Below are 17,939 nucleotides of genomic sequence, written 5' to 3'. Positions count from 1 at the left end.
ATGGCCACATCGTAGGCCTGCCCCCACCTGCTCCAGAGAATGGTAGAGGGCCTGGCTCCACCTGGCCACACCCAGACAGGCAGGTAGGAACTACCCTGTTTGGTCCCTGAGATTTGACTAAGAACAGAAGACAGGGGAAGATGCTCCATTGCTCTAGTAAGCAGGATTCAATGTTGGCAAGGTGGGAAAATGAAGATTCTTATGCCCCTGAAATACATGAAAATTTGGAGAGCAATTTGGCAATACCTAGTAAAGCCGATGACTTAGAGAAAAAGAAGTTGCAGAATGCCCTTCAGTTTATGTAAACCTGAAACTCATAAAATGATACTGCATGCTCTCAGATGTAAGGACTTGCTTTTTTTTTTTTCCTCAGATGGAGTCCTGCTCAGCTGCCCAGGCTGGAGTGCAGTGGCATGATCTCGGCTCACTACAACCACCATCTCCCGGGTTCAAGCGATTCTCCTGTCTCAGTCTCCCAGGTAGCTGGGATTACAGGCACCCACCGTCATGCTCGGCTAATTTTTGTATTTTAGTAGAGACAGGGTTTCACCATGTTGGCCAGGCTGGTCTTGAACGCCTGGGCTCAGGTGATCCACCTACCTCGGCCTCCCAAAGTGCTAGGATTACAGGAGTGAGCCACCTCACCCGGCCAGGATTTGTTTCTAACATCACATTTATATGAAAGTATAAAAACCTGAATGAAAAGGAAACGAGCCCCTGCAGGCATTATATTCTTTCATGTTAAAATGGAAAGACCTCACCAAACTAATTTGCAACCATGAGAAACAGTGGGGAGATGGTAATGAAAAACAAAGGGAATTTCATTTTTGTCATTTATTAAACTGGAAGCAAATACGACAAAAGAGTCATACTAGTAAGTCATCTAAATTTTTTAAATCTCTTAATAAAACCACCAAATCCCACGCAAATCAGTTCACAAGGGAGGCCCGGTCTTCACAGTGCGGGGTGACTGAGTGTGTAACTACGGGCCAATCCCCACCTCTCAACCGGAAGGGAGGGCACTCAAAAGAGGAATTTAGAGAAAAGGCGAGGAGGGCAGGCCTCGGAGAAGGGTCGGGGGCGAGAGCCCCACCTGGCCCCCCACCCTTCCAGCGGAAAAGCCTGTGGCGTGGCGCTGCTGTCTCCCATTAACAGTTACGGGGCCGAGGCTTCCCGCTGATTGGTGGAAATTCCGATCTTCTGATCCCTGATTTGCATGCAGACTGGGGCCTGCACCACCCCCGCACCAGTAGCAATCGGTCCGGTCGCCGCAGCCAAGGCTGCGTCAGGAGCGTTCTGGGCTCGGCGCTGCCCAGTCCTCCTGGTCATTTCGAAAGCTGTTGGGGCAGCTTTTGTGAATGCCTCCCTTCTAGATGCTTAAAAGAGGACTGGCCCGACACGGCTAGAAACTGGTCCTTTCCTTCCCACCTGTGGTCAGGACAGGTTCTGCTGTGTCAAGCACTCAACTCAGGCTGGTTTGAAGCTAAAGGATTCAGACAACTTACAAGTATCAAGACTGAAATAAAAAGAAACATAATAAGGAGCCCACCACCAAGACTTGTAGTTATTTCCTCTGAAAGCCCCCATGCCCCGTTTGTGACAAAACTCATTCCTGAGGACTGATTCTAGAAGAAAAACAAGTAAGATCCAGAACTTTCCCCACCAGCATCATTTTCCAAAATGTAGGCAGAAGTTTACCAAACATAATTTATTCAGGAAAAAAATACATTTTAAGAACTTATTCTAAAAAACTGAAAGAGCCCAGTAGCTGAGCAGAAAATAGCTTACTACAAGGAGTACCAGATCAGGGCAGAGACTTCCCAACTGGGTAAAGCATGCTTTGAGGGAAGACTCCACCAGCCCTGCCAGGAAAAGGGCAGCAGGCACAGTGCCCCTATGGGGCCCACATGGCTGGTGACAGCAACAGGACACCTCTTCCAAAGCTGTCCACCAGCCCCACTAGGGGCTCCTACTCATGGCCAAAAAGGCTACTTCCCCATGAGCCCACAACTGTCAACACAGTGCCACCTCCTCCCAAAGCAAACACACACACATACAATGTAAGAACCTATTATCAGAACAGCAGTGAGGCAGACCCTGGCCTTGGTCTCTGAAAGTCCTGTGTCACTGGCTGTAAGGACGCTTGGCCGCAGGTTCCTCTTCCTTCTCTCGCTTCAGCCATTGCTCTAGGAGTCCTGCAGTGCCTCTCTTGGTGGGGAGTGAACTCTTCTGCAGGAACTGACTGGACCACTGGGGAACATCTGACTCTTCCTTTTGAGGTGTTTTTGAGTCTTCCTTTTTGGGTGACTTTGTGGCCAGCCACTGCAACATCCTCTGGCTACTGCCACTTGCCTTGAGCTCCTAGGAGAAAGAGGAAAAAGTTCAAACCATTCAGCTCAAGCTTTTGGGAAAAGGCCAAGTCCCAGGGAAGAAAAAGGGGAAGAGGCATTAGGTACTTACCCAGGCTTGGAAAATGTTACTAAGGGCCAGCTGGGGCCCACCAGTAAAGAGTGGAAAGAGAGGAGTGTGCTCTAAGGGGCAGGAAAGCAGCTCTTAAAGAAGGTTTCACAGAGGATTGTGTGGGACCAGCCAGAGAAGAGAACTGAAAGGCATTCCAAATGTGCAGAGAATGAAGCGTTCTCAGGGAAAAGAATGTAATTCAGCATGACCCGGGGGGAGTGTTGGAAAATGAGACTGGAGAGATATAGAAGAATTTCTTTTTTTTTTTTTTTTTTTTTTTTTTTTTTTTTTTTTTTTGAGACGGAGTCTCGCTCTGTCGCCCAGGCTGGAGTGCAGTGGCGCAATCTCGGCTCACTGCAAGCTCCGCCTCCCGGGTTCACGCCATTCTCCTGCCTCAGCCTCCCGAGTAGCTGGGACTACAGGCGCCCGCCACTGCGCCCAGCTAATTTTTTCTATTTTTAGAAGAGACGAGGTTTCACCATGGTCTCGATCTCCTGACCTTGTGATCCGCCCGCCTCGGCCTCCCAAAGTGCTGGGATTACAGGCATGAGCCACCGCGCCCGGCCGATATAGAAGAATTTCTAACAGCCACTGTGATATGGCTACATTGTTTCCTCTTTGTGCAGACAATCTGTACAACCTCTGCTTGACTGTCACTACTCCCTACTGGCTTGCTTTACATCACACCCCAACCCTGAACTGAAAGGTTCTGAATTGGCACAATGCCACCTCTCCAGAATGTGACATCTTTTGGAGTAAACACCATGGCAGGGTTAGGTGCAGTGGTGCATGCCTGTAATCCCAGCACTTTCGGAGGCTGAGGTGGGAAGATCAAGCCCAGGAGTTTGAGAACAGCCTAGGAAACATAGGAAGACCCCAACTCTATAAAAAATTTAAAAAATGAGTCAGGCATGGTGGTGTACGCTTGTAGGCTGAGCTACCTGGGAGGCTGAGGTGGGAGGATCGTTTGAGCCCAGGAGTCCGAGGCTACAGTGAACTATGATCATGCCGCTGCAGTCTAGCCTGGGCAACAGAGCATGACCCTGTCTCTAAAAAGGAAAAAGAAAAAAAACAGATCATGGCAGAAATGGGCAGTGTCTAGTCCAAAAGGAATACAGGTTGAGCATCCTAACCCTGAAAATCCAAGATCCAAAATGCTTCAAAATCCTAAACTTTTTGAGTGCTTACATGACTTTGAAAGGAAATGCTTGTTGGTACATTTCAGATTTGGGATATTCAGCTAGGAAGTATATAATGCAAATATTCCAAAATTTGAAAAAATTCAAAATCTAAAACACTTCTGTTCCCAAGCATTTTGGATAGGGATATTCAGCCTGTATATAGAATTAGTTTTAGAGTTATCTTATTTTTAAAAAGTGCCACAGTTGCAGGAGTTTATCAGAATCATGACAAAAGAAAAAAAGATGACACTGACTGTGGGTATGGAAAAAACTTTAAGAAAAATAGAGAGGGGACAGCTAGCTGTTCTAACAATCATCCTTAACACGGCATTCTAAAATGTCTATTCTTGGAACATTCCAAGTATGTCCTACTTTAAGTCCCTCCATGCCACCTAAAAACAATCGCTAAACCCTTACCCACAAATGTCAGTGGGGACCATCTTTTTGCTCTGGAACTTCTCTCCCCACTGCAGGCCTTCTGCTTGTTTGCCTTCCCTCCCTAAAATACACCCTCTGGATCCTTGCTGATTCTAAGAAGTTAAGGTTCACGGTAGGAATGCTCTCAAATCCTCCTGAAGGAGACTAAGGACTGGAGCTCCTCCAACTTGTAGTTCAGAAAGCAAAGATACGGAAAAGAGACACCAAAAATTACAGCTAGTTGGGGATGGAGACACAATATGGTCAAGGGCTCCTTTGTCTTTCTCACAATCACTGTCTAGATTAGAAGTCCTCAAACTTGGTTTATCAGACTCATTTCATCAAAGAAGCTTTTTTTTTTTTTCCTTTTTGTGGAGAACGGGGTCTCACTATATTGCCCAGGCAGGTCTGGAACTCCTGGGGTAAAGCTACCCTCCTACCTCTGCCTTCTAAGTGCTGGGATTACAGGCATGAGCCACTGCACCCAGCTGAAGCTTTTTTTTTGAAACGGAGTCTCACTCTGTCACCAAGCTGGAGTGCAGTGGCCCGATCTCAGCTCACTGCAACCTCCACTTCCCGGGTTCAAGTGATTCTCCTGCCTCAGCCTCCCAAGTAGCTGCGATTACAGGCGTGGGCCACCATACCCAATTAATTTTTATATTTTTAGTAGAGACTGGGTTTCACCATGTTGGCCAGAATGGTCTCGATCTCTTGACCTCGTGATCCGCCCGCCTCGGCCTCCCAAAGTGCTGGGATTACAGGTGTGAGCCACTGTGCCCGGCCTGAAGCTTCTTAATTATACAAAAGCCCAAGCCTAGCTCTAAATGTTGATTCAGGATGTCTGAATAGCATTTACATTTTGAAACAGTTCTTCTCCTGGGAACTCTGAGTCATAGCCAGGTTTGAGAATCACTGCTCTACATTACCTTGCCGTGTACAAGGGGCATGAGAGCTTTTGATGGTCCAAATTAAAGGGCTGATCATAAAAGGCCACATCCTAAAAGAAAGGCACACTGACAGAAGACATAAAGCTCAAAAAGGACTGTACCAGTCACAGGCCCCTACCTTTTTGACCACCAAGTCGACAGGAGCCAGACACTCAGGAGTATTGTTTCTCGAGTTGTTCACCACAGAAGAGACTGCATGGAAGGTGATGTTCTCTGTCGAGTGGATTAATTTCAGAGCTTCCTGAGTTGAGACTTCACCAAAGTCAAGCCATTTAGAAACTGCCTCCTCTCCATCTAATATGGCAGGCATCCTGGCCAGGGAAGTCAAGACAATGGTTGGGAGAGGTAGCGTGAGAATAAGGAGAGAAGGGAGAGAGACTTGAGTCAGCTGATAGCTCAGATATCACAAGGGGAGCCTGCCCTCCCTCTGCGCTTCACATGCTGATTGCTGCCATGTGTTCCCTGAGCACAGGGTGACAGGGCACCAGATTCAACACCTGGAGAGCCACGTTATAAAGTTTCATGGCAAAGACAGTGATGAGTACTATGACTGGTCTAGGGTACTCCAGTGTCCACTCTAGCAAATTGGTAAACTTTCTATGACACTCCAGCCTAGAATGCAGGGAAAATAGTTCTTGAAAACTTGTCTATCAAAAGTAATCTCAAGCCTCACCACCTCTCAAAGACTTACACTAAGAAAATTGTGAACAAAAGGAAATGATGTGTCAGAAAAGCAGAGAAGGTGTGAAACATGACTCCTGGGTACCCAGAGGACGTAAGGAAAATATACTAGGTTTAGCTTCCAGTTTTATGTCCCAGTCAATGCAAAGTGTGGCACACACTTTATTGGGTGGTACAGTTGATTCAGATACAGACAAATATTCATTTTTCTCCTAAACATATAAAATAATGTTAAACACTGAAACATAAAACAATGGTACATTTTAAAATGAATGGTGATTTAGATTAAATGAAATGTAATTTTTAAAGGTTAATTACTACAAGAGAACTGTATCACATGAAAGCATATTTTCACAGATATAACCTACAACAAGGCTAAAGCAGGTAATCCTGACAGATGTCACACTGCATTCTTTTCAGGAGAACTCCAAAAAATCACTTCAGGGAGGACTTAGCTCTGGCAGAAATTATAAAGGTAGAATACAAGTATAGTCAGTTCTGCCAACGCTTATGTTTAAAATGCAAATCTGTTCCAGTGCCACTGATATATTAGAGAGTAATTGGAGCACAATGCAAATTTTGTGTTTGCTTATGCAGTTTCATCTGTGAGAAACACAAGGTGAACACAGAAAACTGCACCCAGCTGAACTGAGCCTTGTAGAAATACACAAAGTGCATACATCTCAAACACTGACTGCTACTTTGGCTCACTACATATTATTTCACAAAATTGTGTTTTGCTCTTCTTTTGCCTTTCTGAACTTTTCTATATATATAAAAAGACACACATTTAACATCTCAAACATGTCTAAGCTTTCTGGCTCAAAACATGGTAGGCAGTGCATGTGAATGGAAACATTTTAAATATTGAAGAGAAGCTTGAAATAGTAAAGAATCCTGGAATAAAAATCAGAACGTGGGCCGGGCGTGGTGGCTCAAGCCTGTAATCCCAGCACTTTGGGAGGCTGAGGCGGGCGGATCACGAGGTCAGGAGATCGAGACCATCCTGGCTAACACGGTGAAACCCCGTCTCTACTAAAAATACAAGAAAATTAGCCGGGCGAGGTGGTGGGCGCCTATAGTCCCAGCTACTCGGGAGGCTGAGGCAGGAGAATGGCGTGAACCCGGGAGGCGGAGCTTGCAGTGAGCCGAGATCGCCCCACTGCACTCCAGCCTGGGGCACAGAGCAAGACTCCGTCTCAAAAAAAAAAAAAAAAAAAAAAAATCAGAACGTGATTATTTCCCGAGCAAAGGATATCAAGGAGTCCACATCAGTGATAATGCTACAAAAAAATAAACCAAAATTACCATGGCTGGAACAACTTCAAGAAGTACTCTGGCCGGGCGCGGTGGCTCACGCCGGTAATCCCAGCACTTTCGAAGGCCGAGGCGGGCAGATCACAAGGTCAGGAGATCGAGACCATCCTGGCTAACACGGTGAAACCCCATCTCTACTAAAAATACAAAAAATTAGCCGGGCGTGGCGGCGTGCGCCTATAGTCCCAGCTACTCAGGAGGCTGAGACAGGAGAATGGTGTGAACCCGGGAGGCGGAGCTTGCAGTGACCCGATATCGCACCACTGCACTGCAGCCTGGGCGATGGAGCAAGACTCTGTCTCAAAAAAAAAAAAAAAAAAAAAAAAGAATTACTCCGAAGTCAACACTCACCAGGCCTAAAAGAGTAGAAGCAATGGAGAGATTCTTTAGCATATGGACTGAGTGCCCCCCAAAAAAAAAAAATTGGAACCTTTCTCACAAAGAGAAAGCATTTGGCTGGGCGCCGTGGCTCACGCCTGTAATCCCAGCACTTTGGAAGGCCGAGGCGGGCGGATCACCTGAGGTCGGGAGTTTGAGACCAGCCTGACCAACATGGAAAAACCCCGTCTCTACTAAAAAAAAAAAATACAAAATTAGCCGGGCATGGTGGCACACGCCTATAATCCCAGCTACTCGGGAGGTTGAGGGAGGAGAATCACTTGAACCTGGGAGACGGAGGTTGCAGTGAGCTGAGATTGCACCATTGTGCTCTAGCCTGGGGCACAAGAGCAGAACTCTGTCTCAAGGAAAAAAAAAAAGAGAGAGAAAGCACTTATTTATATAATTCCAGTTACTCAGGAGGCTGAGGCAGGAGAATCATTGCCTGAACTCGGGAGGTGGAGGTCGCATGAGCAGAGATCACGCTATTGCACTCCAGCCTGGGTGACAAGAGTGAGACTCCATCTCAAAAAAAAAAAAAAAAAAAAGCACCTGTAAGGTTTATACAAAAAATATATAAATAAGACTTATATATAAATAAAACCTTAAATACCACAAGTGGCTCCTTTTAGTGCTAGTGGTGGTTAGTTCACTGGTTTCAAACATGGCGACAATTTTCAAAGCTTTCTGCTATTGGGAGAAGCCACAAGTACAGATGAAAATGCCGCTAAAGAATTTCTAGCAGTGATACAGAAGTTAATTGGAGAAGGCTATACATTGAATCAAATATTCAATTTTGATTAAACAGTATCTATTACAAATGCATGCCTCAAAGGAAATACGTTCAAAGGAGAAAAAATGTGCCCCAGGATTTAAGACTGCAAAAGATAAAAAATTTTACATAACCTTCCTTCCACAACTTTACAATAACTCATGAGATGCATTTCTTCCAACACCCACTTCCACAAGCAAACTTCAGGTCTTGTCAAGGTAAAGTGCCATATTTATTGTAGTATGTATTTATGTATTTATTTACTTATTTTTTGAGATGGAATCTCATTCTGTCGCCCAGGCTGGGGTCCAGTGGAACGAGCTCAGCTCACTGCAAGCTCCACCTCCCAGGTTCATGCCATTCTCTCACCTCAGTCTCCCAAGTAGCTGGGGCTACAGGCACCCGCCACCACGCCTAGCTAATTTAGTTTTTGTATTTTTAGTAGAGACGGGGTTTCACCGTGTTAGCCAGGATGGCCTCAATCTCCTGACCTCGTGACCCACCCACCTCAGCCTCCCAAAGTGCTGGGATTACAGGCGTGAGCCACTGTGCCCCGCCTGTAGTATTTATTTATTTCTTAACCACTTAACATGAATAAAGCAGTGTTACTGTTTTATTAGGTTTCCATTATTTTTAATGTGTCACTGACAACATTTTAAGTGTTGTCTCAACCCCATTTTCTCCTTAAGTTATGTGGTTTTTATTCTATCCTTTTACATAGTACAGTGATTTTTAGGAATGTATGTCATGTTAAAGTCAAACTGATTGTAACTTTACCTTGTAAAACGACTTGGTTTCCTACTCTCTAAAGCTACCTAAAAGCAGAGGACAAACTGTCCTTTGGATCCTTTTGGATCCAGGGGTAAGAAGTATGACTTGCCTGTGGTGGATGTCACTCAAGCCTTTGCAAGAATCCACTGTGATGATAGTATAGGAATACAGGACATCTCCTCCCTCTGGGGGCTCCCAGCAGTCAAAGATCCCAGCCATTGTCAGCAGCCTCCAGTTGTCCCAGACTTTCTCCCAGTTCTCAGGACTATCTGCAGCACCAGTGCTACCTGACTGGAAGCAAAATATATGGGCAGATTAGATGCACTCAGCAGACTTCTTCTACATGCAGGTTGGGTACTACTTCAGACTCGAGAGCATGGAAATCATTTTAAAAGTAATTCAGCCCATGTCTTACTAACCCCTCTGTCACCAAAGGAAAGAAGGTTGGTGGCAAATGCCAACTGAAGTTATAGATTCATGGCTCTTTAATACTTTCAGAATTTAACACCTTCACTGGACATTTAGGCCTTCCGTGAACTGACTCACCATTCTAGCTATCACTCACATTGTTAATTTGAACCCAAACCAGCTGTTGGTAAATGAAGCTCTCATGAAATTTCATGCTCCTGTGTCTTGCTGAAGCAATCTTCCTCTGCCCAAAATGTCCTTCCCACCCTTTCTTAATTGAATTGAATTTCATGCCAATTCCTACTTGCCGTTCAAAACTCAATTCAAGGCCTAAAATGTAGAAAGCTGGAAAGAACATCACTTCTATTCTAACAATAAGAAAAAAGCTGGATAATATGCAAAATCATAACTTTTCTTAAACTCATCAGAGAGGTGAGGTCGATCAATTTTCCTGAAATTTAAGAAAAGACAGGGTCCTCCAAGGGGCAATGGGACACAAGTACTGGCTTATTGGCAGCAACAGGAGGAAGACACAAGCCTTCGTACAAGCCGGTAAGAATTCAGATAATGTTATCATCACATTTCTACAAGCAGCGTATGGGCTGGTAGGATAGTACAGAATCCCTGGGAGCTGCAAACCTCAGAGGAGTCTGCACCAGCTCACAGGCTCTTCTTCTTGGATGTTGCCAGTGCTCGAAAAAGACTGGGGACAGGGAAGGAGCCTGGAGGAAGCCATCCTCACTGTTGCATATCTTAAAGTCAAGCTCCCTTGCCTCACCTAATCACTTTTCCCTAAGGAGCAAAAGTCTTAAGCTGCCAGGGAAAGGGTAATAATCCCTTTCACGTCTAGGATACAGGTAAAGACCCACAGAGGCTGGGGAAGGAGAGAAAGAAAAAGCCCCCTACGCCCTGGGGAAGACTAAGTCATAGAGCCAGGTCTGCCTAAGACAGACTGAACGGAGAACTGCCTCCACCTCTGTTTAGATGACAAACATTAAGTGACAAGCAGAAGCAGTCTACTTCTGGAAGAGGGAAAAGGGCACAAGAAAGACCCTGTCTAAGGCACAAGATTACAGGAAAATCAAACAACTGAAGAGAGCAGGGCTGCTGAGAAACCCTCTGGAAAGTCAATCCTTACCCTAAACAATGGGTAACACCAGAGCCCTTGAAAGCCTGTGATCAAACAAAGGCACTGTAATGACAACAAAGCCCAAACCCAGTTCAATTCCTGACAAGACAGACTTAACCTCATATATTAATGGCCTAATAAAAGAATTTCCAGACATATTATTAATCTCAGTCTCTGTTCTACATATCATCTCTGGCAACAATAAAAAATTACAAGACACACAAAAAAAGCTAAAGCAATCAACCACCAAGAGATATACAAACTAATAGAACCAGATTCAAGAGGTTACATTTCCCAGATGCTAAAATTATCAGAGAACTTGAAGTAAAATTAATGTCAAAGACTCTTGTGGAAAAGGTGGACAACATACATGAACAGATAAGGAATTTTAGCAGAGAGACAGAAACTATAAGAAAGACTCAGTGAACTTAAAGATAGGTCAATAATGGCCAGGCGCAGTGGCTCATGCCTGTAATCCCAGCACTCTGGGAGGTCAGGCATTCAAGACCCGCCTGGCCAACATGATGAAACCCTGTCTTTACTAAAAATACAAAAAAAAAAATTAGCCAGGCATGGTGGTGCGTGCCTGTAATCCCAGCTACTTGGGAGGCTGAGGCAGAATTGTTTGAACCTGGGAAGCAGGGGTTGCAGTGAGCCAAGATTGCACCACTGTACTCCAGCTTGGGTGACAGAGCGAGACTTCATCTCAAAAAAAAAAAAAAAAAAAAAAAAAGTCAATGAAAATTAGCCAAACTGAAACAGAGAAAAAAAGAAAGAAAAATGGAGAGAATATCCAAGAACGATGGGACAATTAAATCATCTAACACGTGTCATTAGAATCCCAGAAAGAGAAAATCAGGCAGAAGAAATATTTGAAGAAGAAAAAGCCAATAGATTTCCATAAATTATGAAAGATATCAAACTGCAGATCCAAGCAGCAAAGAGAATAGGCCAAAACACGTACAATGTATTCAAACAGCTGCCCTAAGAGAAAATCTTAAAGGCAGGGGTGGAGGGGAAGGCGGTGAGAGAAGCACACATTTATGAATTACATACAAAAGAAAAAAGACAGTTATACACTAGACTTCTCAAAAGAAACTATGAGAGCCAGAGACAATGAAGTGTATTTTTTTGCAGGACTGAAAGAAAACGAAACACCACTAACCCAGAATCTTATACACAGTGAAAAATACCTCTCAAAAACAAAGACAGTGGTTGCCAGGGGTTAAAGACAGGGAGGTATGGAAAGTGACTACTAATGGGTATGGTTTTATTTGGGGTTGATAACAGTATTGTGGAATTAGTGATGATGGCTGCAAAACATTTTGTGGGTTTTTTTTTTTTTTTGACAGGGTCTCGCTCTGTCACCCAGGGTGGAGTGTAGTGGTGTGATCTCTGCTCACTGCAACTTCGACCTCCTAAGCGCACGTGATATTCCCACCTCAGTCTCCCAAGTAGCTGGGACCACAGGCATGAGCCACCATGCATGGCTAATTTTACAGGTGTGACCCACCATGCCTGGCCAAGGTTTTGAATATACTAAAAACCACTGTACATTTTAAAAGGGTGAATTTTATTATATGTGAATTATATCTCAATAAAAAGCATCATGATGACTTTTTAAAAATAAATAGATACTTTTTCAGACAAAAAAAAAAAATCAGAATTCATTACCAGCAGAGCCACACCACAAGAAAACTTAAAGTCCTTCAGGCAGAAGGACTGTAATACCAGAGAGAAAACTGGATCTATACAAATAAGTGGAGATCCATGAAAATGGCTAAAATGAAGGTACATGTACAAAGACTTTTATTTTTTACCACTCTAAAACATAACTGACCATCTACAGTAAAATAATAGCAATGTATTTTAAGTTTATAGCATATATAAAAATAAAATGCATAACCGTAGCCCGAAAGACAGGAGGAACTGGGAGAATACTGTTGTAAGGTCTTTTCAATGGTAGTGTAGTGTATAAAGACAGAATATTATTAACTTAAAATGTATACTGTAAGCTGTAGGGCAACTACTAAAAACATTTTTAAGAGGTAAAAATAGGCCGGGCGCGGTGGCTCAAGCCTGTAATCCCAGCACTTTGGGAGGCCGAGACGGGCGGATCACAAGGTCAGGAGATCGAGACCAACCTGGCTATCATGGTGAAACCCCATCTCTACTAAAAAATACAAAAAAACTAGCTGGGCGAGGTGGCGGGCACCTGTAGTCCCAGATACTCGGGAGGCTGAGGCAGGAGAATGGCGTAAACCCGGCAGGTGGAGCTTGCAGTGAGCTGAGATCCGGCCACTGCACTCCAGCCTGGGCTACAGAGCGAGACTCCGTCTCAAAAAAAAAAAAAAAAAAAAAAAGAGGTAAAAAGAGGTAAAAATAATAAGCCAATAATGGAGACGAAATGCAATGTTAAAAGATTATTCCAAAAACAGAAAGATCAGGAGAAAAGGAACAAAGAGTTGATGGAACAAATAGAAAACTAGCAAAACAATGGATTTTAACCCAATCACATCAATAATTACACATTAAATTAAATGTTCTAAACACAAATTAAAAGAATGATTGTCAGACTGAATCAAAAAGGAAAACCCAACTATCTGTAGTGTAAAAATTAAGTTCAAGGCCAGGCACAGTGGCTCATGCCTGTAATCCCAGCACTTGGTGGGTGTTGAGGCAGGTGGATCACCTGAGGTCAGGAGTTAGAGAACAGCCTGGTTAACATGGTGAAACCCTGCCTCTACTAAAAATACAAAAATTAGCTGGGCAAGGTGGTGCGCACCTGTAATCCCAGCTATTCAGGAGGCCGAGGCAGAATCACTTGAACCCAGGAGGTGGAGGTTGCAGTGAGCTGAGACCACACCATTGCACTCCATCCTGGGCAACAAGAGTGAAACTCTGTCTCAAAAAAAAAAAAAAAAAAAAAAAAAAAGAATTAATGTATATTAAGCTAATATACATTAAGTTCCTAGACAGAGTAACTGACTTGTAGTAAGTGCTTAATATTTGCTATTATAATTGACAGATTTTTTATAAATTAATCTTGTCTTGTACCAAATCATTTGTGTGTTACTAGATTGGCTAGACAGGGGATTTTCTTTTTTAATTTACATTTCAATAGGTTTCTGGGGAACAGGTGGTATCTGGTTATATGAATAAATTCTTTAGTGGTGACTTCTGAGATTTTGGTGCACCCATCACTGATAGGGGATTTTCTGAGGGTGAAGCAAACTCTCTTGACTACTGAAACTGTGCCCCAGGAGTTAAAAACAAACAAACAAACAACAACAACAAAAAAACACCAATGACTAAATTCTTGGGCTTATAGGATAGCACATGAGAAAAGAAACAACTTGCTGAAACAGTGAAATTCCCTTCGCCTGTAAGATAACAAAACTCGCTGAATTGGTTGGAACCAATATAACTGACTAGAGTATATGCAAAACAAGCTTGCTTATATCACAGCCTGAATTTCCACCACGTTTCATACTAACTCCCCCTGAATTTGCACATGAGACCTATATGGAGGCAGGAAGAGATAACTGCACATACCTGAAGACTTTCCAGGCCTCCCTTTTCCTTCCACCAATCACCTACTAATCCTAGAATCCATTCTCTAAACTTTTTTTTAATTAAAGTACTGCCTTAAAGTCAGCAAGGGAGACAGAGAGGAGCTGGACTCCTATCTTCTTGTTAGTCGACTTGCAATAAAAAACTTTTCTGGCTGGGCGCGGTGGCTCAAGCCTGTAATCCCAGCACTTTGGGAGGCCGAGACGGGCGGATCACAAGGTCAGGAGATCGAGACCATCCTGGCGAACACGGTGAAACCCCGTCTCTACTAAAAAGTACAAAAAAACTAGCTGGGCGAGGTGGCGGGCGCCTGTAGTCCCCGCTACTCGGGAGGCTGAGGCAGGAGAATGGCGTAAACCTGGGAGGCGGAGCTTGCAGTGAGCTGAGATCCGGCCACTGCACTCCAGCCTGGGCAACAGAGTGAGACTCTGTCTCAAAAACAAAAAACAAAAAACAAAAAACAAAAAACAAAAAAAAAACTTTTCTCTGTTACCCAGGCTGGAGTGCAGTGGTGCAATCTCAGCTCACTGCAACCTCCACCTGCTACCCCAGGCTCAAGCTATCATCCCACCTCAGCCTGCCAAGTAGCTGGGACCAGCTACTCAGTGTCATGGTATTGGCTTCTAGCACATTGGGTAGCAAGTCCCTTTTACTCGGTAACACTATTTCCAGTCCTCAAAATGAGATGACAGGTGAACAAACAATTCCCAATTTTAACAAGCAAACTGCTAAGAACTCAGGTGTTTTAGCAGTGTCAGACTAAATAATCTAATTAAAAATAAAACATGAGGTTGGCATGTCTGATTTGTTTGCAATCTCCTGATAATGTTTTAACATGAATAGCTCAAATTATATCTTACAGTGAAAGAGTTTTTGTTTTGTTTTTGAGATGGCGTCTCACTCTGTCACTCAGGCTGGAGTACAGTGGCACGATCTTGGCTCACTGCAACCTCCACCTCCTGGGCTCAAGTCATCTTCCCAGCTCAGCCTCCCAAATAGCTGAGACCATGCCTGGCTAAGTTTTTGTATTTTTGGTAGAGATGGGTTTTAGCCATGTTGCCCAGATTGATCTTGAACTCCTGAGCTTAAGCAATCCACCTGCTTTGGCCTCCTAAAGTGCTGGGATTACAGGCATGAGCCACCCACCTGGCCTGAACCACTGCACCCAGCCACAGTGAAAGTTTTATGAGGGAAACATAGAGTTATGATATGACCTAGCAATTCCATTCCTAGGCATCTATCCAAGAGAGATGAAAACATGTATCCATGCAAAAACTTGTAAATGAATGTTCATAGCAGCATTATTCATAATAACCAAAAAGTAGAAATAATCCAAGTGTCTATCAACTGATGAATGAATTAACAAAATGTGGTATATCTTTACAAAAAGGAATGAAGTGCTGATCCATGCCAAACATGGATGAATCTTAGAAACATTATGCTAAATCAAAGAAGCCAGTCACAAAAGACCACATAGTCTACGATTCCATTTTTATGTAATGTCCAAAATAGGCAAATCCATAGAGATGGAAAGTAGATTGGTGTTTGACAGGGGCTGGGCATAGTGGAGAATGAAGAGTGATTGCTAATGGATATGGAGTTTCCTTCTAGAGACAAAAATATTCTAAAAATAGAGGTAATAATTGCATACTTTGAATATACTAAAACATTCCTGAATTGCACATTTTAAAAAGGTGAATTTTATGGTAAATTATCTCTCAACGAGCTCATTTCATTTCACTTTATTTTGACAAACTCTTTCTCTGTCACCCAAACTCTTTCTCTGTCTATGCAGTGGTGTGACCATAGCTCATTGCAGCCTCTATCTCATGGGTTCAAGCGATCCTCCCACCTCAGCCTTCCAAGTAGCTGGGACTACAGGTGCACGCCACCATGCCCAACTAGTTTTATATTGTTTGTAGAAACGGGGTTTCGCCATGTTGACCAGGCTGGTCTCAAACTCCTGGGCTCAAGCAATCTTCCCATCTTGGGCTCCCAAAGTACTGGGATCACAGGCATGAGTCACCGTACTGGGCTAAAGCTGTTATTTTAAAACAAATAAATAAAACTACGAGGAAAGAAAAAAATGTCCTTTGATTAATTTGTTTCCCTGTGCCTTTCCAAATATATATTGTGAATGCTGATAATAATACCTTCTCTGTCTTGATTTGAGGAAAATAGATGAAGTATGGCTGCCTCTGGTTTGTTCCTTGACATCGCTGCCACTCATAGAATCCATCTGCTAAAACGACACAGCGTCTTCCCTTTCCCAGAGGCACCTGAGGGAAAATGTGAGCAAGATATGGTCTTAGTAATACAATCATGTTTCATAGACTGCCATTACTTGGCGAACTTGAGTTAAAATCTGAGGTTTGGGCCAGGCACGTTGGCTCACAGCTGTAATCCCAACAGTTTGGGAGGCCGAGATGGGAGGATCACTTGAGGTCAGGAGTTTGAGACCAGTCTGGCCAACAAGGTGAAACCCCATTTCTACTAAAAATATAAAAATTAGCTGGGCATGGTGGTGCACACCTGTAGTCCCAGCTACTTGGGAGGCTGAAGCACGAGAATCACTTGAACTTGGGAGGCAGAGGTAGCAGTGAGCCAAGATCGTGCCACTGCACTCCAGCCTGGGTGAAAGAATGAGACTCCATCTCAAAATAAATAAAAAAAACAAACAAATAAATACATAAAATCTGAGGTCAGCCAATGTATGACCTTAAAACAGTTATTTAATTTCTCTGTACCTCTCTTATGTATAAAGAAAGTCATAACTCACACAGATGTTGAAAAGATTAAATAATGTACATAAAAGCAATCACCTCTTTTCTAACAAATAGGTACTTGTGATAGCTAGTCTTCAAAGGTGCCTTCCCAATGAAGCATGCTTCCCAGTATTCACGTTTCATAGACACCTCCCATACTGAATTTGGGCTGGCTCTGTGTAACCCATAGAATGCAACAGAAGTAGGCCAGGATGCTAGCTCACACCTATAATCCCAGCACTTTGGGAGGCCCAGACAGGAGAATCACTTGAGCCCAGGAGTTTGAGACCAGCCTACGCAACATAGCCAGACTTTGTTTCTATTAAAAATAATAATAATAATAATAACAATAATAAAAGAATACAGCATAAGTAATGCTGTATGACTGCCAAGATTAAGTGATGCTATAAGACAAAGCCTTGTATCTTCTGTCCTGCTCTGTTGGATCATGAGCTCTGGGATAAATGAGTCACCATGACAGAAGCCTGGCTACCCTGACACCCTCGAGTTAGGCATGTGGAAAGCCTTCTAGTTGTTCTAGTCATCCCAGCTGAAGTGTCAGATGAGGGTGAAGAAGTCATCTTGGACAAGCAGCCTCAGCTGCCATCTAATTGCAACATGAGAACTTCCAAGTGAAAACTGCCCAGATGAGCCCAGTCAACCCAGAGAATACAGAGATAATGTTTATCATTTTGTTTCACACTACTCTCTGGTGTGGTTTGTTATGTAGTAACAAAATAGCATTCCACATTAACAACGGGGAACATTCTTTTTTTTTTTTTTTTTTTTTTTTTTGAGGCGAAGTCTTGCTCTGTCGCCCAGGCTGGAGTGCAGTGGCACTATCTTGGCTCACTGCAAGCTCCACCTCCTGGGTTCACGCCATTCTCCTGCCTCAGCCTCCCGAGTAGCTGGGACTACAGGCGCCTGCCACCACGCCCGGCTAATTTTTTTGTATTTTTAGTAGAGATGGGGTTTCACCGTGTTAGCCAGGATGGTCTCGATCTCCTGACCTCGTGATCCACCCATCTCGGCCTCCCAAAGTGCTGGGATTACAGGCTTGAGCCACCGCGCCCGGCCATTCTTTTTTATGTTATTTATTTTTGGTTGTCCTCTGTAGGCTAGGATGGAAACACCCTTTGG

The 17,939-nt window shown here is 43.7% G+C and overlaps 1 protein-coding gene across 1 annotated transcript in view; it reads right to left on the bottom strand.

Moving 5' to 3' along the window:
• Positions 1 to 1,693: 1,693 nt before the first annotated feature.
• HMCES (5-hydroxymethylcytosine binding, ES cell specific) overlaps positions 1,694 to 17,939 on the bottom strand; it is a 28,230-nt gene continuing 11,984 nt past the window's right edge. Inside the window, exons 4-7 of the mRNA XM_007985398.3 lie at positions 16,188 to 16,313; positions 9,034 to 9,215; positions 5,124 to 5,316; positions 1,694 to 2,361 (exon numbers count right to left, since the gene is read on the bottom strand). Of these exons, the coding sequence (XP_007983589.2) occupies positions 2,125 to 2,361; positions 5,124 to 5,316; positions 9,034 to 9,215; positions 16,188 to 16,313 (738 nt within the window). The 3' untranslated portion in view covers positions 1,694 to 2,124. The remainder of the gene's footprint in view (positions 2,362 to 5,123; positions 5,317 to 9,033; positions 9,216 to 16,187; positions 16,314 to 17,939) is intronic.

Source organism: Chlorocebus sabaeus, chromosome 22 (genome assembly GCF_047675955.1).
Source record: "Chlorocebus sabaeus isolate Y175 chromosome 22, mChlSab1.0.hap1, whole genome shotgun sequence".
NCBI lineage: Eukaryota > Metazoa > Chordata > Mammalia > Primates > Cercopithecidae > Chlorocebus > Chlorocebus sabaeus.
The sequence above is the reverse complement of the archived record's forward strand: the minus strand, read 5'-3'. Positions and strand labels throughout refer to the sequence as shown.